General features: G+C 39.8%; 3 protein-coding genes across 4 annotated transcripts; all 3 read right to left on the reverse strand.

Annotated features, from left to right (window-relative positions):
* Nucleotides 1-3,065: 3,065 nt before the first annotated feature.
* Nucleotides 3,066-4,893, reverse strand: fam181b (family with sequence similarity 181 member B). The gene has a single exon (XM_084951959.1). It carries the CDS (start codon nt 4,726-4,728, stop codon nt 3,766-3,768), a length of 963 nt encoding a protein of 320 aa, XP_084808085.1. The 5' UTR covers nt 4,729-4,893; the 3' UTR covers nt 3,066-3,765.
* A 3,757-nt stretch (nt 4,894-8,650) lies between these two features.
* prcp (prolylcarboxypeptidase (angiotensinase C)) lies at nt 8,651-18,694 on the reverse strand. The gene is made up of 9 exons (XM_084950058.1): nt 18,170-18,694; nt 15,076-15,216; nt 14,893-14,994; nt 14,441-14,622; nt 13,851-14,008; nt 11,805-11,977; nt 9,838-10,005; nt 9,535-9,722; nt 8,651-9,167 (listed from the first exon to the last, which is right to left on the reverse strand). The coding sequence occupies exons 1-9, from the start codon at nt 18,341-18,343 to the stop codon at nt 8,945-8,947; spliced, it is 1,509 nt and encodes a 502-aa protein (XP_084806184.1). The 5' UTR covers nt 18,344-18,694; the 3' UTR covers nt 8,651-8,944.
* A 1,001-nt stretch (nt 18,695-19,695) lies between these two features.
* On the reverse strand, nt 19,696-24,413 carry rab30 (RAB30, member RAS oncogene family). 2 transcript variants are annotated; one of them, XM_084950059.1, is made up of 5 exons: nt 24,258-24,413; nt 22,146-22,239; nt 21,973-22,056; nt 21,701-21,884; nt 19,696-21,426 (listed from the first exon to the last, which is right to left on the reverse strand). In XM_084950059.1, exons 2-5 carry the CDS (start codon nt 22,236-22,238, stop codon nt 21,176-21,178), a joined length of 612 nt encoding a protein of 203 aa, XP_084806185.1. In that variant the 5' UTR covers nt 22,239; nt 24,258-24,413; the 3' UTR covers nt 19,696-21,175. The 2 variants fall into 2 exon arrangements, with proteins under 2 accessions (XP_084806185.1, XP_084806186.1); XM_084950060.1 differs by having other exon boundaries at nt 22,146-22,244; nt 24,258-24,405.
* Nucleotides 24,414-24,716: the final 303 nt, after the last annotated feature.

Genomic DNA, 24,716 nt, shown 5'->3' on the forward strand with positions numbered 1-24,716 from the left:
CAAGACTTTTGTCAGCTGCACAGCTTGCAGTTGTTATCACACTGACAAAAACACAGAGATGTAAGCAAGCATACCCACAACACCCTCGAGGTAGAAAACAGTGCATCATAGCTACTGAAAATGAATGCAGACTTAAATGGAAAGCGGTGAGACATGACATGCATATGGAAATAAATATACTGTGCTGAAAGCAAACCACTGTTTTGTTTAATCTCACAACATGGACAAAAAAGGGGTCAGGCAGGGATTTCCCATGAGTTAAAATGAATGTTAACTGATCACTTGTCTTTTCGGTAGATGTATGTTCATTTGTTTTTATTTGCATAAACACTAGTTACCCTCTATTTCTTGATTGACACTCCTCGTATGTGTACGTAAACCTGTTTCTGATTGTAATTCTAACTGCTCCCGCTGGTTGAGCACTTGCAAAATAAGATGTGAGAACTGCAGGGCGTACTGTGAAGAGATCTCTCAGCACTGACCTTGTTTACAATCCTTAAAGAACTTGCAGCATGATGCCCTTGAAAAGATGGGAAGCAGCCTACAACATGCTTTGTGATAAAATAGCATTTCCAAATTTAAGGATTCAAAGTTCAGTTTGTTGCAGGCAAAAGATCTATTTGAAGACTTAGAGAGGAAATCTTTGGAAGAATGAATACATCAGTGGCTCTCTGTACTGGTAATAGAAAGGCACTTGTTGACATTGAAATATAGATGGGCTTTTAAAGATATAGTACTTTGCATTTGAGAGAAATGTCAAATAAATATGTAATATTTACAAGCAAATAGGCTATAACCTGATACGAGGAGCGATTCTCAGTTAATTTCATCCAGCATTTTTTTTTACATAATTTGTAAAACTGAAAATTAGTTTAAGATAATGGTGATGCTTCAGCAACCTACATGGAAAGTCTTACTATTATAGTATTTATTTGCCCTCAGTTGTAAACATGCAATGGTTATTCTGTGAGTGACAAAAGTTGTCATGGAGAGGGGTAAAAAAGGCTCGTGAATATCATCTTGCACAGTGCTTTCAGCCTTGTGGTGTTAACAAGACACGAGGACAAGCTGTGAAAGGTCAGTGAGAGGGCAAACATGGAAGTAGATTCTCAATTTCCAGTGTTGCACAGACGTTATTGTGCACACTGGAAATTGAACTTCTGCAGTAGGGTTTTGTTTAATACAGATTCTGTTGAGTTCATATGTGTGCATGCACTTGACATTATGAGCTCCTGTATTTTTGTTTTTCCTTTTTGCATTAAAGGACATCACACGCCATGCTAGATAATCTGCTGATTGTTATTTCGTTTACCAAGATATCTGCCTCTTGGTATTCAGGTCAGAACTAACACAGATCTTGTTAATCCCTTTGACAAACATTGCTACTCCTGTGTGCCACAAATGAAAGCGAGGCTTTCAGCAGTGGCTCCATCATCAGAGGGGTCTAATCTGAATGTATCAGTTGATGTTAACTCAGAGACAGAAAATCCATATGCCTTCTGTGAGCATAGTTTGCTGTATTGCAAGTTGCCAGATATTGTTTTTCCCCACGTATGGCAGGGGGTAATGTTGACCAGTTTCCAATAAACTCAACTGGCAGGAGGTAAAACAAAAGACTGGCAGACAATATTAGCTTCATAGTAGAGGGTGCATTACAATGGATATATGCACCATAATTGTTTATGCTTATTGGTGGTGAGTGAGGATTCTTTTAAACCAAAAATGAAAAAAGACCAAGAAATTAAAAAATTACTTTACAACTATTCATTCCAGTGCAGCTTACTAAATCATGACAGATTCATTTTATGAGCAGGTGTGTGCGGAACAACTCAGCATAAGAGGCTAGAATTACATTCATAATGCCATATATCATTGGTGTCTGGATGGGAGTGGTGGACACTGGGTTTTCAACAGAACAATACTGCCATCTAGCGCACTTGCTAAATACCTGCTTACAGACTGAAGACATATTTTTGATTTAGAAAATTGAGAAAATGAGTCCACTGTGGTCAGTAAACTGGGGTTAATTGTGTCCAAATCTTGTATTCGATCTAAGCTGCCAAGAGATGAATAGCTTTTACATGTGTGTACATGTAAGTGTGACAGAGACCAGAGCTGAGACAGATTGTGCATGGTTACTGAAGTAAAAATAAATCAGTAATTGTGCTTAAAAAATATGGGGACAAAATGAGTAAAGAAAAAAGTTTAAGAACTTTCCTTGACTTCAAATTCATCTCTCGCCTTGCACTGAAATGCCTCAATGTCACGGCAAAACTTTTATTGGGTCCTCGAAAACAATCTTGAGTAATTGCAGTTCTGTCTCTAGTATTTGTGACCCCAGAACAACAAGGATGTTCAAGTTCTATTAAAGAACGCTCAGGTTTGCAGACCCTAGAGTTCCGCTATGGTTTACAGGACCCTCGAAGTCACCATTTTTCATGACACAATTTCATATTAAATCTTGTTTTTTTTCCAACCCCTGTCATTTCATGCAGACTCTAGAGTGATACTTCAAGACAAATGTCTGGGCCGGGATGAGGTTCGATGTTAGAATGCAAATGAATAAACCTTTAGCAGCCAGCAGAGGGAGGTAACGCTGTATACCATTAAGAGGATTCTGGCATTCAAATCTCCAGAGACCTCCTGTGCAAAGGTTATGCTTTAAAGGGTTTCAAGATTAAATCGCCAGTCAACTTAAACTAAACATATGGGCAAAATGACAATATTTAGATATTTTTCCACCTAATGTTCCAGTGCAGTGGTAGTGCAAAGTAATCAATGTTACATGTTTAGTAATTGTGTTTACTTCAAAATCACAAAGGTAAAGTGAAGCTTTTCATAGGTTTTATTATTTTCTGTCAACAAAATGTAGCACATAGTTTTTCCAAGCATCTGCCCCAGAAGAATTGTAAAAATGCACCATGCAGCAAAGTGTGTGTATTTTTATACAGATTAACTCTGTTATATTTTACAAACATACATCTTCAGTCATGGACGTTTTCTGCTTTGTATCCTCATTTTTTCATGATAATTAAACCTCGCCTTCCACAATGAACACAACCAGACACAGTAATAAAGGCCAGCTTTATTTCCTCTTATTACAATAGCTAGATACATTAAAGGCTTTTCCACAGACAAAAGGGCACAAGTGAAATTCTTCCAGCTGAAAATAACTTCAGAGCTATAAAACTTCATCAAGCAAACACGGCATCAGACATTACTGTTTGAAAATTAAAATTAAAATTAGTAGTCCCTTTTATGTTGCTGCACAGAAATGTTACTAGCAGGAAAAGTGCTCCATTTGTTTTGTCAAACAGTCCTATGATATATAAAAAAACAAAAAGAGATGCTTTGTGGACTAAACCAACAAGTATTTGTGCTGCTTGTGTGATTATTTTTGTAAAATATATAAATGTTATAATCTGTAGTCTGATTTGCACATTCTCAAGTGGACAACTTAACTAAAGCAACAGCATAGCCAGAATCAAATGCATTTTCATCGATTGCAATATAAATTGCCTGAGAGAGACGCAATCATATACATGTGTGAAGCTTTTTATCACAAGTGGAAAAACTATGAGTGAAAGAAGCACTTGGTATCCAGTTACTTTTTTTCCGGAAGTAATTGCATGACACACTTTGTTGAGTAGGGATGATACTACATGTTTTCCAGTTGCAACACTGCTTTCACAACAAACCTGATATGATAAACTACTGTTAAACATAATTATCTGCATATTATAAGCCAAAAGAATTGTCAGCCTCTCATAGAGATGAATAATTAGCCCTGTTATAACCACCAGTTAAATCGTAGGTGACCTGAGGTATGGGGCAGTCTGCGAAGAAGTTTGGAAAGGCTAAAGTGCACAGCGCATTGTCTTCTATGGGCCCCGTAGCACCCTCCGACTGACAGTAGACAGGAGGCTGGGCTGGGCCTGTACGCAGACTCTCCCCTACTTTTTTAGAGGGTCCTGAGCAGCTAGTCCAGGGTTCCGAGTAGAGGAGACCACCAACTAAATGATGAGTATCGTAGGAAGCTGGATCTGGCCCTCCCAACTCTGGCTGCACCCGGAGAGGCATGCCTTGATAAATATCCTGATCGCTGACCATGTTGCAGTAATCGGGCCCCAAGAGCTCAAAGAACTCTGTAGCCTCTGGATTGCCTCGCTCCAAGTCCTTCAGCGTCATCCCAGATGTTGAACTGACTTTGGAGCAATTAGCAGGCTCGGTAAAGAAAGAAGGGGGCAGGTTGCGATGCCTCAGCGGTGGTTTCTTGGGTTTTTCACCCCTTATATCCTTCACAGGGCTGAAGAGAGCTGCCAAGCTTTTGCTCTGCAAGTTGGCCTGAACACCATCACGCTTAGGTAGAGTTTTGCTCTGCAAAGTGCTTGGCTGAGTCAGTGGAGAACCCTGTCTTTTTACTGGGGCCTCTGCAGCATTTCCTGGTGTTATAATGCCAGTGCACCTTTTGATCTGCTTTTGCAGATACTTCCGGTGGTTGACTTTCCTTTTAGATTTCACTGGCTTGTCCAGAGCTAGCTTTATATTGCTGGAGGCTGAGTCTATGAAACTCAACAAATCCCTCGTCGTCTCTTTGTAGTCCTCATCATTTTCTGTCTCGCCCAGGAGACTTCCATCAAGACTTTTTTCCACATCATACTCCATCACAGAGCCAGGGAAGCAGAAATTCATGAACTGAGGGTTCATGATTGCAGTCTGAACAGCCATTACTCTGTTGAGCCCAGCAGCTACACCTGTGGCATCCACTGTGATCCTTGAACCCAAAATTTCTTCACAGCATGCCCTTTTTCCTCTGATAAAAACTTGGTCCTGATGCTGCTCATGAAGTTCCTGTAAACATTCCAGAGTAGAAGTGACGCGCTCTGAGGAAAGTAAGGAGATCTTTCGGGGGGCTGGACAAATGATGTCAGAACATCAAAGAGGAGGGGCAATGGGACCGCTGGACTTAACTCTTTGCTTGTGCCCGACCACCTGCATCTAAGAGGGATTTGTCTGAAATTCCCTGCTGAGCCGAGGACAATAACCTCTGTCAGAACTCTCCCCCTCTAGTTTAACTGTTTGTGTGTGCTCTGAACCAAAAAAGCTTTCATGAAACTCGAGGATATTACTGTTACAGTGAGAAGGAAAAAAAACATGGTGGATAGAGTACGGAGGCAGAAATGTAATACAAAATGATCTCTGTTAGACTTAAACAACAATATCCTCCTTTGTTACGTTCATGACTATCAAACAAACTACGCTTAAACCCCCCCAAAAAAGAAAAAATGTAAATAACTTTCAAATCCTCAACTAGCCGACACCATTGTTCACACGTTCCTCTCGTCTTTCTCCAAACACTAAAATAAAAAAGGAAAAATACACTTATATTTTTGTTTCCTGTGTGGATACCCAAATAAAAATGTATTTATAACCTTAATTTTCATTTAGGCACAGGGACAAACAGCTAGCACATCACAACATTACAGTACAGGGAAAGTTTTTTTTTTTTTTTTTTTTGTCTGTGGGAAAATCTAAGCGTCTAAACAGATGCCATTATGGGAGAATCTTCCCAACTGCTTGCTTGTGTCTTAATCTGCTCATGGCAAAAGTTGATTTCTAGTGCATTCCCAGGCCAGTGGGAATTTCTGCCCTGGCCTGACAACTATTATGGGCTGCCTTTGACATAAAGCCCTACAGGGTCTAAATAGCCTCTATTCTTCGCGCAGCACTGAAAGGGAGCTTTGTGCCAGAGATTCATTAAATTGCACCTCACAGCCCCTTCGTAAAATGGGTCTCAATAATGAACAGTCGATTTAACTAGAAAAGCTGCCGGAGCTGTTAAATTAAAGGGGAATAAAGTGCAGTTCAGGCTTAGTGTGCCAGAAGAAATGTTGACCTTAAGAAATCCTGGGTATGAAACTTCTGTTGTAAACAATAACGTATTTACAGGAAGTTTCTTGGCCAGCAGTGAATACAATGGAGGATGTGTCCAAGAGCCAGATCGTTAAGTTGCCAGCACTTATCAGAATTTAAGTGGAATTTTTTTTTTTTTTTGGAGTGATCAAATTGGCAGCCACTTTTTCACCCTGCTTATATTTTTCAGTATTTCGGTTTACAAGGCAATGCAGCAGTTTCTGTCTGGCACATCCTTGAATCACTTTAAAGCTTCATTAATTATTTGAAGTGATGCTGGAGGCGCATAACTGAAAAGGTAACAAGTGAAGATCCTTCCTCTTTCAGAAGATCCATTTGAGGTGAAGCGGTGACTCATTAGGGTTTTTGAGACATGAAAAAGTCTAAAGTGGTGGCAAATTCTTTCTTATGGTAATTCCAGGGAGAAAAGGGCCAGTGATACTGATAGCACTAATTATCTGTAGCCACACAACACAAATCTAGAAGAAAAAAATATTAGAACAGCAGGTGGATACAAAACAAAGACTATCTTACTTGTTATACAACTGCCAACTATGTGAAAAAAACAAGAACTTGTGAAGTGCATGAGCAATTTCATCTGTTGTCCAAAAAAGTTTAAATTTATCTTAAAAACGGGGGGAAACAGCTGCAGCCGTATCAGGGCATCATATGCATTCAGTGCAGGGGCTTTTAATGCCTGCCCAAACCGATTTTGTCTCCTCTCTTTGCTAACGGCACAGTTTTGGCAAAGTGACATCATCACAGTCATGGCAGCTATATCCCCCTTTTTTTCCAAGTCGGGGGGTCTTGGCTTTTGTGCTGGTGGGTCATTCACATGACAGAGCCTGACGCACAGATCCCGGAAACAAGTTTCTATTGTTGAATAAAGGCTGAGAGGGTGAGAGGGGATGGGGCTGGAGCAGAGCAGCTCAAAAAGTTATACGTGTGTGTGTGTGTGTGTGTGTGTGTGTGTGTTTGTGTGTGTAAATATATATATACTGAAAAAACGAGTGACGCTTTGATTCCTACAGACTTTTCCAAATGTACATTATTTGTTAGAGTCCTTTAATATACCAAGATTTAGAGACAAATTATTAAACCACTGAACTTTAATACGGGAGGAAGATAAATTTCCTAAAACACGCAAGTTGTTCCGTATTGCTGAGATATTGTTAAACATTACCACCACACCCTCTGGGCTTCTGGGAATTTACTTATTCAGCAGCACCCAACCCCAAGAGAGTGAGGTGCTCACTACAACGTGATGTGACATGCACAGGCTTAATCTCTTCCTACTGGTGTGTGGTCCCTGTCTGAGCAGGGACATAGTCAGAATTTGGGGTTGACTGAATACTTAAAACAGCTCTGATTGATGGCCAGTGTCAGAGACGTAGAAAATGCTGGCAAAATTAATGACCCCTCAAAGTCCTGAGAAAGGTTTAAGGAGAGCATTTAGTGGCCGAGACCCCATCCTCCCCCATGTTTAGCCATGTTTCTTTCTACCGAGGCGTCTGAAATTCAGTCAAGCCTGTGACAAAACACTGAAAAGTCAGGCTTTGTGTCTCCTGGTTGAAAATCAACCCACATACCAGTGCAGGACATGTTTCCCATCTGCATCACAAGGTCATGTCATGTCAGGGGCTTTTGCTTTAAAAGAAGAGGTTTAAAAAAAGTATTGGAGAGAGTAGTTCAAAGAAAATTACAAAGCAGGATGACATGTTTTCATTAGCGGCGGTGGAGTTTAGTCTTAGTTCTTTCATGACATTTGAGTCTTTTATCTTGACATTTTAAAAGAAGAAGAAAGTAAAAAGCCAGTTCACAGAACTACAGAAAGCTTCTTGGATCCCAACTGATTCCTGCAACTACTCACCGCCTCACTCTTAACCTTCCATCAACCTTTCTCAACTACTCTGGCACCACAGGAATTGTATTAATAATATTACTTGCAGGGGGGACAAACCAGAGTCTACAGGCTGCCTTGGTGCCACAATTTAGTGCTTTAATGGCAGCCAGTGAATTAATGCGTGTCGAGGGGAATCCCACAGGTTGGTCTGCAGGGGTAAGGTCAGCAGGCAAAACTGCAATAATCTCCCACCACTCACTTTATTGGCCTCCTCCGATTGGGTTTTTATTAAATCTCAAGCACGTGCAATTGTTCTTGAGAGCTGGAAATGAAAGTTAAAGTCCCCAGTCTATCTAAAATATGACAAAGGGTGTGCTCGGCAACAGCACATCTGTAAGTGCTCAAAACATAATATGAAGGCTTAGACGACAGTAAACCTGGAGCTTTTTAATCGGTTTCATTAGAAGCAGTGTTATTTGAGAATTCCAGCGTATTGAGAAAATGATAAAATGCATGGAAGGCAGTGTCCTCCTGTGAACAGCAAACAGATTAAGCTTCATATTACACCAAGTGCAGTGAAAGCCTTCAAAAATGCCTTGCCTTTGTATTTGGTGCCAAAATTTTCCTCTGAGACTTTTTAATCTGCATATTACATTAACTTTAAGAGATGCCTGAATAATAACCACGGCTAACTGACAAGCGTGACAAAAAAAACAGAAACTCTAAATTTGCAATAAACTTGCAATAAATTCCAAAAGAGGAACATGTGAGTTTTGGAGGTAGAGAGACATTTATGGGTATTTTTAGAAAACTTTACATGAGAGACAAAATGAGAATGATGCAGCTTTTTGATGATTATGATGATAATGCGATTGCAAAAATAAAGAACCAAAATGTATTTACCCTGCAGCTTTATTTTCAACAGTTTGTACATGACAAACAGGTCAATTGTTTTTCCAGCAACATCAGTACATTTTGTCATCAAGCCCTTCAGATTTTAATGTTTGACCCAAAGAAGCGGAGTGTTTCTAAATTGGTCAGAGAAAAAACAAACTTTGGCATCGTGATAGATAAAGCACCGAGAAAAAAACAAAACACAAAACAATCAAAAAAGTGTCGCACAATTTAAAGCTAAATCTTGGACATCATGAATATCCTCGTTGGGTAGAACTGTGCTGCTTTTGGAGACTAGCCGGTTGGTGCAGCTCTATGTGCCTTTTTAGCCTTCTTGATCCACTCCTGAAAATACTTCACCTCTAACGCCCGGGCAGCACGGACTGAAGGTGGATCAAGGTCATTGCTGTAGCGGAGGTCTAAGTGGTGGGCTCCATCGGGAATCATAATGGAAACCAGAGAATGTGAGATGTTGGAAGTCACTCCACCAGATGACCATGGATCGAGTCCTCCATTACTGAAATGTGAAAGCAGAAACAATGCTGATAGCTAGCAATAGTTAAGCCAGGAATTTTCTGCCATGGACACATTAAAGTGTCTTTGTACTCTAATATCTGATAATTCTGTGAATGCACAAGAATACTTTGAAGTGACTGAACCAGTGGCAGTCTTATCTGTCAGTGCTGAGATTAAAGACTGACATATATATATATTTTCAGAGCCATTTAGGTTTAACATGTGTCTTCCCTGCGTGGCTACCCACATGTGGACTTACCTGCAATACAAGGCAGTCAGAATCTGAACTTAACTTACTTTTGCATCCCTAGACAAATCCTAAAATCTCAAGAAATCCCTAAATCTGGTATTTTAAAAGCAATGTTTACCTGAAGATGATGTTGCTGTGAGAGGAGATCTCTTTCCCCCCGTAGACAGTGCCTGCCCAGTCAGCCCGTGGCCTGATACCAAACATGGCTTTGCACTCATCAGAGAAGGCCTGGAAGTTCCACTCCTCTGGTTCAAACATGTCCTGCACGCCATCTGTGCACATGGGCATCACCATCTCCGTGCAGGCCTGGGGACAAGGGATTGAATACATATTCATTGTGACAGGAAAAGCTGCCCACTCACACCTCTGTGCACCGATTTATTCAGCATGACATGACTGAACCCCGCGCTGTTTTATGCACCTGGTAAAACCAGCCGAGGTAGCCAAGGCTGCTGGTTGCTGTCTGTGATGTGTTTAGACAGGGAGAGCTTCCGGTGTAGTTATAGTAAACCTTTGCTGCTTGGGCGACACCTTGCAGCAGCTGGTAGTCAGACACAGTAGAATCGAAGCTGAGGTACTTGCACACCACCTTAAAACATGTTAAAAAAGCCAAACAAGAAAACAATTAATTACATTACACCATAAAAGCTTCTTAAAAAACACCCCCAAAAAAAACCCATCAGCACATCCAAGTTGTTTACAGGACTAAAGATTGCTTTCTTGTAGCCCATAAAGTGTTTTTCCACATAAAAAGTGGTGGCGCCTGATTTGCATATGAAATTCCCCAGAATGAACTTGAATTTATTGTTCTAATCTTGGCACTAGTGGGAAAAAAATCCATTTACTTAAAGCCAATGATTTGAAGAACTTAAAATGTAAAGGTTTTGCTGTCCTAAACTATTTTTGGTGTGACCATAGGTTGACTTTCAGAATTAATAGCGTGAATGATCAATATTTTAGCTTTAGCTCTTGTCTGATCGCACTTTGTGTTGTTATGGTTGCAGCAGTAGAGTTGGCTGTTGTTCTGGACTCTTTGTGCAGCAGAGAAAGTGGGCTTTCTTGGTTGGAGGTTGGAGGGGAGCTGCACTAGTGTGGAGTCTGTTACTAAGGCCTTTGTCTGCAGGCTGGGGAGGAGTTGGTGGTCGATGGATGAGGAGGGCCACAGACATGTCCAACCAAAGATTTATATTGTGGAAAAAAAAAAAAACACCGCAATAGCTCTAAAGCATCTTCTCCTTACTTTTCAGATAGGATTAGGCTTATACATTCATCTCTGCCAACAGATTTCCCTCCTCTAAGCCCTCAATACCCCGTTCTCACACTCACTCAGATAATCACATTAGCTTTGTCATTAAAAAAGCTCCTCTTTGCACCCACTGCCTAAACCGCTTAAACCACCCATAGGGGTCGCATACATTAAAGGCAAAGAGCCAAAACAACTCCAAATGGCCATTTAGTGTTTATTTCACCTACAATGATGCTTCACAATCTATTCATTGGCCAAATGGTAAATAACGAAAAATGCCCCACAAGAGAAGGAGTTAAAGTATGCGCGGACCACTCCCAAGGGTACGAACCGCCGCAAACACAGAGTCGGGGGTCAGCAGTGGAGCTTGGTTTATACACGTGACGTGCCAAGGTGACTGGTAGAATACACTTCACTCAAGTCAATCAGCCTCGGGAAAACAGCCGCTGTAATGTCACAAGCTCTTTTACATTAAAACAAATGGCATTTTTTGTCATGTCAACAACACCGCGAGATTAAATAAATAAATAAACACGATGCATTTTTCTTACTGTTAAAGCAATTATTCTTCCCCATTAAGAGTCTTGTTAAGTATTTTTTACAACCCCATTTAAAGGGGACCAGTGAACTTTTGTTCAATGGCCTCACGAGCTGCACTGGGCAAATGACCTCTTTCTGTAGTGCCATGTGAGCGTCCTAACAGGAACACCTCAGAGATCTGACGGAGTGTGCAAATGAAAGCACTATTGGTACGACAGAAGAAAAGAATAGCGGCTTACTTGTAGCTGCTCATCTAAAGAATACTTTAAATCTAAAAGAAACAAGATCCTTATGAATATTAATGAAGTTACTTGACAGCTGTTGTAAACAAAAGCCTGGAAGACCACAACAAACACTTGTATCACAATCGGCTGAATCGCACATTCATTTCAATTAAGGGCAGGCTGTTGGGCTAAATTAGGCGCTTAACCAAAGACAAACACAATTCAAAGGTGCAATAAAGTAAAAACCATTTGTCATATAAAGGGATAGATAATATAGAGCTTAACCAAAGCCTTTATTTAATTTTGTGACAAATTTAAATAGTGATAACTAGAATACTAATTTGGATCTCAGAGTGTTTTGCAGGAGGGTGCTTTTACCTGGATGGGCCAGCGAGGCAGCGGCTGGAGGAAATTAGCTTCATACGGGTAGTCCACCATTGCCAGATTCACCCAGGTCTCTTGAAGCCAGCTCTTGAAGGTGAGGACATCGTTTTTGTTTTTAAGAGGGGCACACAAACTGAATTCTTCTGACAGCCACTGAAGACCAGACGCTTGAGTAAACAGAGAAAAAAATCTCAATAACTCTGACTGAGAACCTTCACAGACAATTACGGCATTAGCTCAATAACTCTTCTAATGTGAATGATACTGTTCATTTCACTACTGCATTAGCGACACTGGCGTATACTAAAATGGGACAAAATATCTAAGAAAATATCCATCAGTTTAAAGTCAAATCTTGGTTTAGGTGACAGATTGGAGACTCGTGTAGTCAAATATTATTTAAAATAGGCACAAAAAGCCTCATTATCATACAGTACTGTGAAGAAGTATTTGCCCCCTGTGGTGGGGCGTGGTCTGTGGTGCTGCCACGTCCCCTTCCTGATTTCTTAGGCCTTTGTGTATTTGTTACAATAAATGTTTCAGGTCATCAAACAAATACTAGACAAAGATAACCTTAGTAAATAATAAATGTAATTTTTAAGTGATGATTTCATTTCTTAAGGGAATAAAAAGCTATGCAAACCTACCAGGCCTTATGTAAAATCACAAAATACCTGTCATTAATTACATTTTCTGGCACGCTGTTCAATTTCACTAGCCTCACCAAGTCCTGCCAGGTGAACTATGAATTTCGCTTTCTACCAGAAAATCCTAAAGGAGAATGTGCAGCCATCGGTTCACGCCCTGAAGCTCAAGTGCACTCAGGTTATGCAGCAGGACAATAGTCCAAATTACACCAGTGAGTCCACCTCCGAAGGGCCAGTCAAAATCCAATTAAGATGCTTTGGCGTGACTTTAAAAATCCTCCAGTGTTGCTGAATTAAAACAATTCTTCACAGAAGAGTGGACCAAAATTCCTCCACAGTGATTGTAAGTTATCACAAAGGTGTGATTGTAGTTCTTGCTGCCAATGGTGACACAACCAGTTATTAGATTTAGGGGGCAAATATTAAACCTAACCTAGAGAGAGCGAAATCAGGAAGGGGGTACATACTTTTTCACAGCACTGCATTCATAGCTGTGAGGTAAACGTAACCACTTAAAAAAAATCATTTTCGGTGGAACTCAAAGTGTTTTCAGTCAGTGAGACATTTGCTTGGGGACTCATATAAGAAAAAAAATGAAAAAAAAAAAAACGGCAGCCAAAATTCACACAATAGACCAACCATCATCCATCTGTCTGCTGTTTCTGAATCACTGAACAAAAAACATTTATTCAGAATATTTTCTCCAAAATCCATTTCAGATGAAAATGACAAATAACAGGCTATCTGAACACTTTCATGCCTCCACTATCATAATTGATTTAGCCTTGAGCTAGAAATACTAACAACAAAATCTAACAACAGTGAACCCTACCAAGCATGCAGGAAGTTAGAAGCCCCTTCCACAAAAGAACAGTAGATGAGAACCAGTGCCTGCTTATTAACCTTCATGTTTTCTCCTTTGGAAAGTCTCTCCAATAAACTATCTGACCACTAAAATCCATTCATCAAAAAATGTAACATACCAATTTAATATATTAAATCATATATGGCTGGATAAGCGCAGGAACAGGGTTTCAGTGTTGACATTGTGGGGTTGCGGTTAACACTGTCGCGTCACAGCAAGAAGGTTTTGGTTCAAATCCAGGCTAGGTCTTCTTGTGTGGTGCCTGGGTTCTTTCTAGATATTTCAGCTTTCTCCCCCAGTCCAGAAACATGCATGGGGTTAACTGGTGATTCTGGTGATTGGTTGTAGGTGTGAGTAGGTGTGCAAATGGCCATCTCTCTCTGTGACAGCCCTGCGACAGAGTAGTGACATGTCCAGGGTGTAGCCAAACCTCTGACCCTATGACAGCTGGAAAAGGCTCTAGCACACCCACGACCCTTAACTGGGTTGAAGAAAATGGATGTTTGAATATTTCTGACAGCAACTTACCTGAGGAAGAAACATTATTTACAGCCTTCCACGACTTTCTGATGTTTGCATCGCAGTTAATGCCACTTTTGGCAAAATCTCGTGTTACTGTTTTGTAAAAGTCTCCACATGGCACCATACCAGGGAACTGCCATATTGGTGCAGAGGATGCCAGCGCTCTGAAATAGAAGAGGAAGCAAAATCTTTTTTTTTTTCTTTTTCCAAATGACCCAAACTGCATATTCACACTCATCCTTAATATTTAGTCTTCACTGTATTTGTGAATATGTTTGCTGGGGGAAAATGGCAATTACAAAGAGGTAAAGAAGTCAAAAGAATGATAAGTCAGGCTCTGCTGCCTAATGTCTTACACACAGCAGACTGCACAGATTAATCATGCTAGCTCAAATAAACATCTGGTGTTAGACATTTGCTCACCCATTTTGGGAGATGAAGGCAAAACTCATTGAACATGCACTCTGTCTAAAGAATTCTCCCTTTACCTTCCTCTGATAGGTTGAAACAATGCGGCTGTTAACATTCATATGATGTATTGGGTACTGAATCAAATTTTTATTTAATGTTTCCTAATAACAGAAATAACATCTTACCCAACAACTACATGGGGGTATTTCATCCTGAACCAGGCAGAGAGCATTCCTCCATAGGATCCTCCAACAGCGATGACGGGGCTGTGCTGAGCACCAGGTAGAGTACCCTTAAGGTTCTGAATCAGTACTGCAAAATCTGCTAGGGCTTGCTCTGAGGTCAGGTAGTTGAGATGTTTGCTGTCCTGCAAATGCAAACAAATAACAACTGAAGTAATGTTCAAAATGAAGTGCCAGCACTGGATATGAGAATTTGTTTCAGCTCCATACTAAAATTTTTGGAAAAGAACGTGTTTGGGACTGCAGAATTATCTACTTTTAAGGGTCAATTCTTGTTAATGCTGTATTGAAATTATTGGCTTAGAGCCCTGAAAGGAGAAAAATTATGCAACCTTACATATTTAATCAGATTTTAATTAGACTTAGTGCACGCGTGACTCTGCAGCTTCACTTACACTGTAAGAGTCTTGTCCAAATGGCAGGGACTCTCCATAGTAACGATGTTCTGCAAAAACCAGCATGGCACCTAACTCCTCCGCAATTTCCCACATGAAGCCCTAAAGAGAAAACAACAGGTGCTGAATTAGACTGAGGATTATGTGCAACGCAAATACACTAGAGAACACCTGGATATTTACAGTGTTGTTGCAGAACCAGGTTATGTCGCCTTCATTTCCAGTATAGAACAAAATAGGTCCTCCAGGCTGCTGCCAGTATTTGTCAGACAGAAGGTATCTCTGTTTGAAGGTGCCATCCTCAAGGAATCCAAAATGGTCAATCTGTGACAATTTTAAAAAGAAAGCAAATAATATAATCACAATCACAAATAAGATAATCACAAGCATCTGTACTTGGCAACTGTGCGAGAAGCATCTTGAAAAGAGCACCATGAGGTATAGACAGAAACTAGGAAAATATGAAAATAGTGATTAGCATTCAAAGTGGTTTAAAATTGGTAATTTGATCCACAAACTGGCAAAAGAAAACCTTTGGGGGATTGGTCACACTTGTCATCAGACAAAAATGATGGGGATGCAGTCCAGTGAGCAGAGCCTGCTTTGGGGTAGGTGTAATCACTGGATACCTGGCTGTGTGCCAGCTATGATGTTTGGAAATGACAGCTCTGAGGTTGGATTCTGGGGTAATTAGGCCCAATTTGTATTTAAAAATGCTGGAGCCACTTTAAGCGATGCTGCATTAGTTCCACTTAAGATGAGCTCTGAAATATCCTTTCATAAAACCTCAGGGATTCTGGGATATCTTCTCCTTTCAACCATATTTCCTGTATTCTTTATTAAACAAAGGCAGAAAGAAACCAACAACTTCACAGAGAAGACGGCCCCATGAGGCTACTGAGTCGTCCAACCCTTTAAACAGCCCCCCATTCTTACATACAAAATGTTTCGGTTTTGTTTTTCCCCTCGTTCTCGCTCTGTTCCCTCCTCGTTGGATACAAAGGAGGCAGCAATTTTATGAGCCAATGACAGCAAAAAGATTCTGGGGCCACAATGTGTTCATTCAACCCACGACTCCTTCACACTTGGCAGTGCTTTAAGTGTGAGGGGATCATGAGACAGTTAGTTTAAAGGAAAAGTTCAGCAGCTTGGCAGGAAGGTAGTAGTCAGTAGTATTGTGCAACTGAAGTGTAATGTTAAACTTTTTTGGTAAAAGCATTTGAGTTACCTTGTGAGTTTTCATTTATTCCTGCTTTTCTTTTATAAAGTTACATGTCAATCTCTAGTAATGCAGAAAAAAACATAAAAAACTGCTCTCTAAATGGCAAAACTAAAGTGGCTGTATATATTAAGACCAAAAGAACCCCTGGTGAGTACTGTATCAATTGCACCCACTCAGTATGCACATCACAAAACCTATGAGATTGGTTTCATAAGAGAACCCCACCCTGGTAAGTAGTGCCACCATGTGGTGCGACCAAGCAGCAACTTGTTTTTTTTGAATTAAAATTCAAACCATGTGCCGCACATCTATGAGATCGCTATGTTAACAACTTCACAAGACAGGAGGCTGCATCTGTTGTCCGGCAAATGGAGACATGAGGGAAACAACTTAAGAACAAGCTCCGCTAAGGTTCATTAAAAGGATGCTAAAGGACATTTCCATTCATTGTCTAACGGCAGACTGCAGTCAAGAGGATTTCCTGATGATGAATGCTGGAGCTCTCTTCACATCAAGTTTCAAAGAAAAGGGGAAAAAAATCAGCGTGGCTTGTTTCTTGTTTCTTGATGTTTCTTTTGTGCTAAAAGAGACTACCTGCTAGTACTAAAAAGTGGTTTACAGTAAACGGATTTCATTTGTCCTATTTGTCCAGAAGAAGCATACAATCTTTTGTTGCTTGGCTAAAAAACCCACATCAGACGGGACAGTGGGTGTCAGAAAGGAGGAAATGGCCCTTATCTTCTTGTCAGCTCGGCTGATTACACAGGATGCTGTGGGTGGGACCAGGTGTGGAGCATTGTCCTCTAACCCAAACACTCTTTAGCACAGACACATTATTTACAGTGTGTAACTACTACTTATTAATACATCTACAAATTTTCTTCTTAGTCTACATGTAGATCATGTTCTTGACTAAGTGGTTGGTTCATTGTTTTATTAAATATTAAAAATACCCAGACTAATGTTCACTGTAATAATTCTCTAAAGAATAAAGTGACATGACTACTTTCCCATGTTTTTAACAATTCATAAAAAGAGGACTTAATTTACTATATTATAAAGCAAACAGTCACATCTGAGAGCCTAGCCATTGCCATTTTTTCTCACATATTTAAAAGAATTGCCACAACACTCAAAACTTTTATCAGTATTGTAACTTTCTTATATGGGTTTTGGAATGGGTTTAACTAACTGTCATGCTATTGTAAATATAACCTCATTAAATAGGGGTAAGCACATATGAAACCATTATAATTTTTATTAAGTTTGTGTAGCATCTAATAATCAGTGTATCAAAGTATTTGTTTTATGGTCAATAGCGAACAAGTCATAATAATTCTGACTAATCAGTGCACCAAATTGTCCAATACTATTCAGAGGTTTAGCTTCCATAGCCTGACTACAAGGGCAGGAGAATGAGACAAGCAACCTGATGATTGTTGTGTAGCACTGCATACCTGCTACATGTAACCTTAATCTCTATAAAGTAAATAAATGGAACATGTAAAAGCTGAGTGAAGATCTTTCAACCCCCCCTGAGGTAAAATGTTTCACATTCACTGAGCCCTAGAGACCTCTTTAGGCAGGGAGCCAGGAAGGATAGTTACAGATCTGCTGGCAGGAACAGAGCCAATTGTGATTTGGTTTTCCCTTCACTACAGGAAGCCAGATGAAAACACCTATTGTCTGCAAACACAACACATGGACCTTATAGAATTAAGTGCAGTGGGAATTTTAGAAACAGCAAGTGGTACGATTATTTGCACACTAAACAATCAAGTAACATACTGTAGTGGCATAAAAAGGTGGTCAATGAGAGTAAGCATCATTTGATGAGGTTGTTTGTTTGTTTGTTTTTAGAAAACTTTGGTTTATCTACAAAGCAGTGGGATCGTTTCTCTTTTGCACCATTAAATCCACTCCCAATAAGGCACAATTTGTGTATTTCATGGGGAAGTGAAAGATAAAGAAGTGAAAGAGGAACACAACAGTGTAAAATTGGACAAATAGGTATAAAATAAGACAAAAGGTACATTTTGATCAATTTAAACTCACCTTCTGATCAAAGTAAAATGTTTTATAGCTGACTGGAGGCTCAGTGGAGTAAGGCAGCCCACCCAGCCTGGTAAAAAGTTGCGTTTTGAGAGCGGTCACGTGTAAACAGACAAAACACAACGTTAGGATGCAGGTAGCTGCGGCTCTGTCCAAAACCTTCTCTCCAGTCCTCATTGCTGTAACTGTCACACTCAGCGCACAACAAACTGGTCTTCAGCGCATGATTAACGGGGTTCCATGAGCTGTGTGTCTGTGTCTGCAGTGGGATAATTGAGGAAGACTTGTCCCGATAAAGAAAGGAAGTGAGACTACCCTGTCAGCAGATCCAGAGAGGTGTTGCTGTGCAGCTCGTGTCCTAAATTTAGCATCAGACTTGAGGCTGTCCGGAGATGGGCGGGAAACATCAGGTTCAAAGTCTAAAAAATGTTTTTAATAAGTTTGATTTAGCTGCAGTCAGCTCGATGTCTTGTTTATGGAGCAGACAGCAGATGGTTCCTACTGTAGACAGTTCGCAATGGCTGGTGGGAGTTTGAGTTCTAGTTGGTCACTCAGCGGCTGATGGTTTTAGTATACGTATAGTATAGTTTAGTATAGTTTTCAGTATACGGAATTTACACTAGAAACATTCTAGTAATAATACTACGTACATTTTCTCTCTTAAGAGAGCGTTTCAGATACCTGCCAAACATAATGCGGTTAATTAAGTCAAACATGATGATGATTCAGCACTAGGCACGCTTAAGTACCGGTGAAATTGCCGGAAATACGTCACAAAATTATGCGCTTGACTACCTATAGTTATTCCAATTTCTGAAGAAATATTAATTACTGTAATAGTGGCAAACTACTCGTTACGTCCTCAAAGTTACGCTACATTGATGGCTACTTCCGGCCGTGCTTCGTCATAATGTGCCGACCTTAAGTTGAACTTCCGGTCGAAAGTTAAAACTAAGAATTTCAGCACTAGTAATGAAAGATACATTTAAATTCTTTAACATCTTGATGCACGCTCAATCATCCAGGTAAGAAAATCCCTAAAAGTTGATTCTGTGCATCTGGACGTAGAAACATTTCATTATTCAATTAAGTGACTTCTTCAGTCTCAGCTAAATGCAGGCTTCTCCAACTTTATAAACAGTACGTTTGCATAATCACTAAAACTAGCACCACTGAAAACCAATGGGCTCAGGTCAATTTAATATGCAAATTGTCATGACCATTGATCAAAGACAATAAGGTTGGAGAAAACTATATTAACCTGAGATAGAGAAGTTACTTGAATGAGTAACAAAACTAATGACTAATCAAAATGTCTCACGCTCTAACGAAAATTTAAATACATATATTCACAGTGAAGACTGTACCACACGTACTGGAAAGTAATTGCCTACTAGACAGAAACGTTGCAGTAACTACTACAACCTGTTGTTTTAGCTAGCTGTCGGTTTCTTCCTGCACTGGTCCACCAAACTTCCGGCGAAATTTTCAAAATAAAATGTTCATGAAAAACAACATAAAAACACATCTTAAGAGTATTTAGAGGTTTAATGTTATACAGAATATTCCAGGGATCATTTTGTACACATAAAGGAAAAGAAGCACAACATCCCAATGGTGTTTCCTTTGTATTTCCCATAGAGACTTCACAGGAAGATGCAAGGGATTAGTTATAAGCAACTGCTGTTAAAGGCAAAACAAAATGCTCGCTAGTTTTACAAAGGGATTATGGAAAAATACAAAATTATAAAAGCAAAGTGCTAAATTGTACTACTGTACAACAAAAGACAACATGTTATAATAAAAATAAGTGTGCAGTATATGGCATTGTGCGATACAGTACTTTACAGTTATGGCAAATATAGGAAAGATAAATTTAAACACTACAAAAAAAATGGTTAACCATGCTGAACAATTGAGAAAATTTTACAATAAAAGCATATGAAATACAACACGTAATACAAAACTACATTAACATAACCCTTCAAATAATTTCATGGCTAGGCAGCAACAACAGAGGCAGAAATATTTATGCCTATGGGTAAGAAAAACATGACCAAAACAAAAATAAAAAATCTAATTTAAATAAACGGCTGACAAAGTCTGCTGATGATGGCCTTTCCAATTGCGTCATACTAAATAAACGGACTAATCACAAGCACTGCAAGTATACTAAAATAATAATAATAATAATAATAATAATGGCGTCACAGAATACTGTAGCATTTATACGTGTTTTTCAGTTTATTTTATTTGACAAACACATTTTAGCAGCAGGTAAAATCATTTATTGGGAACTAATATTTCACAGTATGTAACGACAGGTGCAAACAATGATTCAGAAGTAAAATTATGAAAGTTACACAAATTGTACACAAATCTCAGAGCAGAAGAAACTGCAGTGGACAATAAACGATTGTGCAACAGATTTTAGGGTCATTTTTGCAACGTTTTTGTTTACAATTTAATCAAACCTGTTAATCGATGAGATGTACTGTATGTAAACACATTGTTACCATTAACCTATCACCTCCAATGATTCATTATTCTTTTGTAAACTATGTGGGATCTGTAACAAAATACCTGGCAAAGCTTTTCGCTCATTTTAATACTGCTGGTGAAAACTGATTTGATGAAAATGGATTCTAAAATCCCAACAGGAAAAAAAACAAAAAAAACAAAAAAAAAACAATCCTGCCATTTCACCGTGAGGATCATAAAACTGAACTTTACTCAGATTCTCGGCTGTATCAGGGAAACACTTTACATCCTGTTGCACTGAGGAAAAACGTTCTCCATAATGGCAGCATCTTAAAATGCTCGGTCCTGGAAGGCCAAACTAAGGTAATAAATTCCATTGTACAGCTTAAAAAAGGCATGGGACTAGAAATGACCAGACTAAGATGTGGCTTTATGCCATCTTAGTGGGACGGAGGCATTGGGGATCAGTCATCTAACCTCTACAGTCAATGGCTACTCTGTTAAAACGGCCCCATGGCTGAGCTTTCTCTAATTGATGTTGCAGCAGCTCAAGTAACTGATGGTTTTACCCTCTCCAGGCATTGGGGCAGAGTCACTGTTATCCAGCTTGTTCTGCTTCGCCTCTCGAATGAGCTCGCAGGCCAGGTCGAGAAAAAGTTTCTCAACGTTGTCAGACTCTTTGGCTGACGTCTCCAGGTACAGCATGCTCTGAGCCTCGGCAAAGTCTTCAGCCCTCTGCCTGAGGACCTCTCTCTTCTCTGCCAGATCTATTTTATTACCTATAAAAATATACAATTTGTCAACAACAGGGGAAACAAAACTAAACAAAAACAAACCACAAGTCTGGCTTGCTGCAGTCTGACTAAACAGTGGTGGGTGTTTAATGAGACAGATGAGAATGGGGAGGGATAAGTGCATGCGAGCATGTGTGGGATGCATTTGAGAAGACTGTGCGTTCTCAAAATGACAAGAATAAAAATAAATAAATCTTACCAAACAATGCTGATGACAAAGATAAGCATGAGTTATTCAAGTACAAAACAAAGTTCTTACCGACTAATATAGTCACCACTTGGTTGTTGGCATACTGCTCGATCTCCCTCAGCCACTCTGGAAGGCACCTGAAGGAGTCCTCACAGGTAATGTCATACGTAAGAATGAGGGCGTTGGCACTACGGTAATAACTCTGAGTAATGGAGCGAAATCTCTCCTGTCCAGCTGTGTCCCATATTTGTAGCTAGAAAACATAATATTGTCAAGAATATAGGCAACTGTCCAAACTGCTACAAAACATAAATGGAAACAAAAATGTAACATTGGCGCACCTTGACCTTCTCCCCTTTGATTTCCACAGTCTTAATCATGAAATCTACTCCAATAGTAGCCCCTTGTCCAGGTGGGAAAAGGCCCTACAATTACAAGCAAAACTTATAATTTAACACTTCTGTACTGTGTAATTCAATAGCTACAGACTCAGACACACAGACAGCATACGAACCTGAGTAAAGCGCCGGACGAGACATGTCTTTCCAACTCCAGCATTTCCTATCAGAACTATTTTGAACAGGTAGTCATAATCTTCCATGCTCATACTAAACTAGAAAATAAAGACAAGGAGAAAAGACAGAGGTGAAGCGCTAACGCTATAACTGTAAAATTGCTAACATTTTCCCCCATGTGCTCCAAGCCACAGACATAAAGTCATGAGACACACACACCAAAGATGCTGATGACACTAAAAACTGTTGTGTAACCATTAGGGCTCAGACAACAAGTAAAATTTGAGCTGAATAAGCTTGGGTGAGTAAGCTGTGCCCTTCAGTGTGTGATCTGAATTCATATTGTGCTCATTAGCAGAATTATACCCGACACTAATTGCACTGAAAAAAAATGTATCACAAAGAGACATTTCCTTTTCACTAACTATAATCCCATTTCCACAGAAAACAACTGGGCCTACCTATCAAATGACACAACTAAGAAGCTTTATAGCTTTTCTGTAAATACACAAATTTTAAACAGTTAGGGCAGTGGCAGGATCATCTCTCTCTTTAACAAGATTCTACAAGCAGCTGAGAACTTAGGAGCATACCTGCTGCAGTTTTTTAAAGCAAAATATTTTCCTATTGAGCCATGTTTTCGATTTCAGCTGCTCAAGAGTTAGATGCTTTTCATTTCATTAATGTTGTACATATTTTTAGATCTCGTGCACAGGCCACATGCAGGCCAGTTAAGTACCCAGACTCTTTTATAAAGCTATGGTGTTATACGTGTAGAATGTGGCTTGTTATTTTCTTGCTGAAGTAAGAAACATATTCCCTGACCAAAGAAAAAAAAGTGTTATGGCAGATACTGGACCAAAGCCTCAAAGTATTATTGAGAATCCTGGGATTCTGGCTGATCCGCGTCCTGTTTAGGCCAAAAGTCACAAGACTTATGACTTCAAAAGATAATTTAAAATTTGATTTGCCTGACCAAAGAACAGCTTTCCATTTTGCCTCAGTAAATGAAAGTTTTCCTGAGCCCATGCATGGAACCATATTACCATCATTCAATGCTAACCTTGCCCCTCCAGATTATCTGAATCTTACTTTTCCACTATGCTGCAGATGATACCATTTTAAAGTTATCTGCAACTTTAATTGTTTTTAAGAATTTGCCACTTGAAAGCTTCTCTTAGATGTTTCCTTATACCAGCTGGCCATGGTACTTATTCACTAAAATAGCTGTTTCAAATGTGTCTTTCTCAATTAAATATAAGCTTAGTTTGTCCAGTCTCATTTCAATGGAATAGTTTAGATCACTGTAGGAAAACTGGCATTTTTGGTAAGCATATGACACATGTGTTTCAGACAGTGAACTTAAGAAAATAGCAAACATTTCTGTTTCACTCCTCCACAAGATCTCATTTTAGATATCTTCTATTTTCTTTCTTTTCTTTTTAGCTCCCGTTTTTTGGGGCCGTGCATCACTTGCATGGAGACATGGAGATTCAAACAATACAACCTGCACAAAGCACAAAACGCAAAGATGCAAGAGTTACTTTGGTCGATGCCCACACAACAGGGCGTGATCTGAAATGTATGTAAACAATGATAATATAGCACAAGTTTAAATTCTGCAGTGCGTTTCTATGTGTGCCCCTACGGTAGAATGGAGAACCGGGCCTTTACGTGCGGAGAAACCGAACATATCGCTGTAAAAACAACATTTTAAGGAAACAAACTGTTGCTTGCAGGAAGATGTGAATCTCTGATTGACAATGCTGGTACGGAGAAGAAGATTTTGAAGGAATAATTTAACCCTTTCTTGTAGTGATTTTAAACACTTCTTTCCGTGTCGCAATCACATCTTCACCAACATCTTATGTCCTGAAAGGCAAGAAAAAAACTGCAGCATCCCGCACATTTCGTAATCTGAAGTAGCTTTACACTTCTGGCTAATTATCCTTCATTTTTAATCTGAGTTGAAAGCCATTCGGTCGAAGCTAGCAACAGTAGCAACTAGCGGCTACAGCGTGTGATTCTGGCCATTTTATCTGCAGATGCAGCAAGGGAAAAAAAATCAAAGTCTGCCCTCCGCACCGAGTCAAGAGATAATTCATACTTACCAAAAACACGGGGATATCCCCGGACTTAGAACTACTTGGCATGCATAGGTCACCTCTTCAAATGGGCAAAGCCGCTGCTGGGCAGGGCTGTGTATCCTCAGGAGCTCAGCAGCAGCAGCCCGTCTGATAGAGAGACGATGAGGGAGGGGGGGGGCTGCCCTCAATGATGTCATCAGTTCACATGCAAAGTAACGCGTTACATGTACTCGCTGCATTCAGAAAAGTACTTGATGGAGTGTGTCTTTTCCCAGTGAAGCTTCAAACATTCAAACGGATGCAGACATCCGCGGGCTGGAAAGGAAAGCATTTTTCTATTTTTCCACTGGTTGTTCTGGGTGGATGCAGCAGAATTCCTGGGAAAGAAACTCGGAGGGAATTTTAGATATTAATATTTTTGATCGCTCTCTCTCTCTCATGCTGCAATTTTGTTCCATTCTACAGAGCTTCTAGTATTTATAC

Source organism: Perissodus microlepis, chromosome 14 (genome assembly GCF_051167445.1).
Source record: "Perissodus microlepis isolate ML-2025 ecotype Zambia chromosome 14, ASM5116744v1, whole genome shotgun sequence".
NCBI classification, from domain to species: Eukaryota; Metazoa; Chordata; class Actinopteri; order Cichliformes; family Cichlidae; genus Perissodus; species Perissodus microlepis.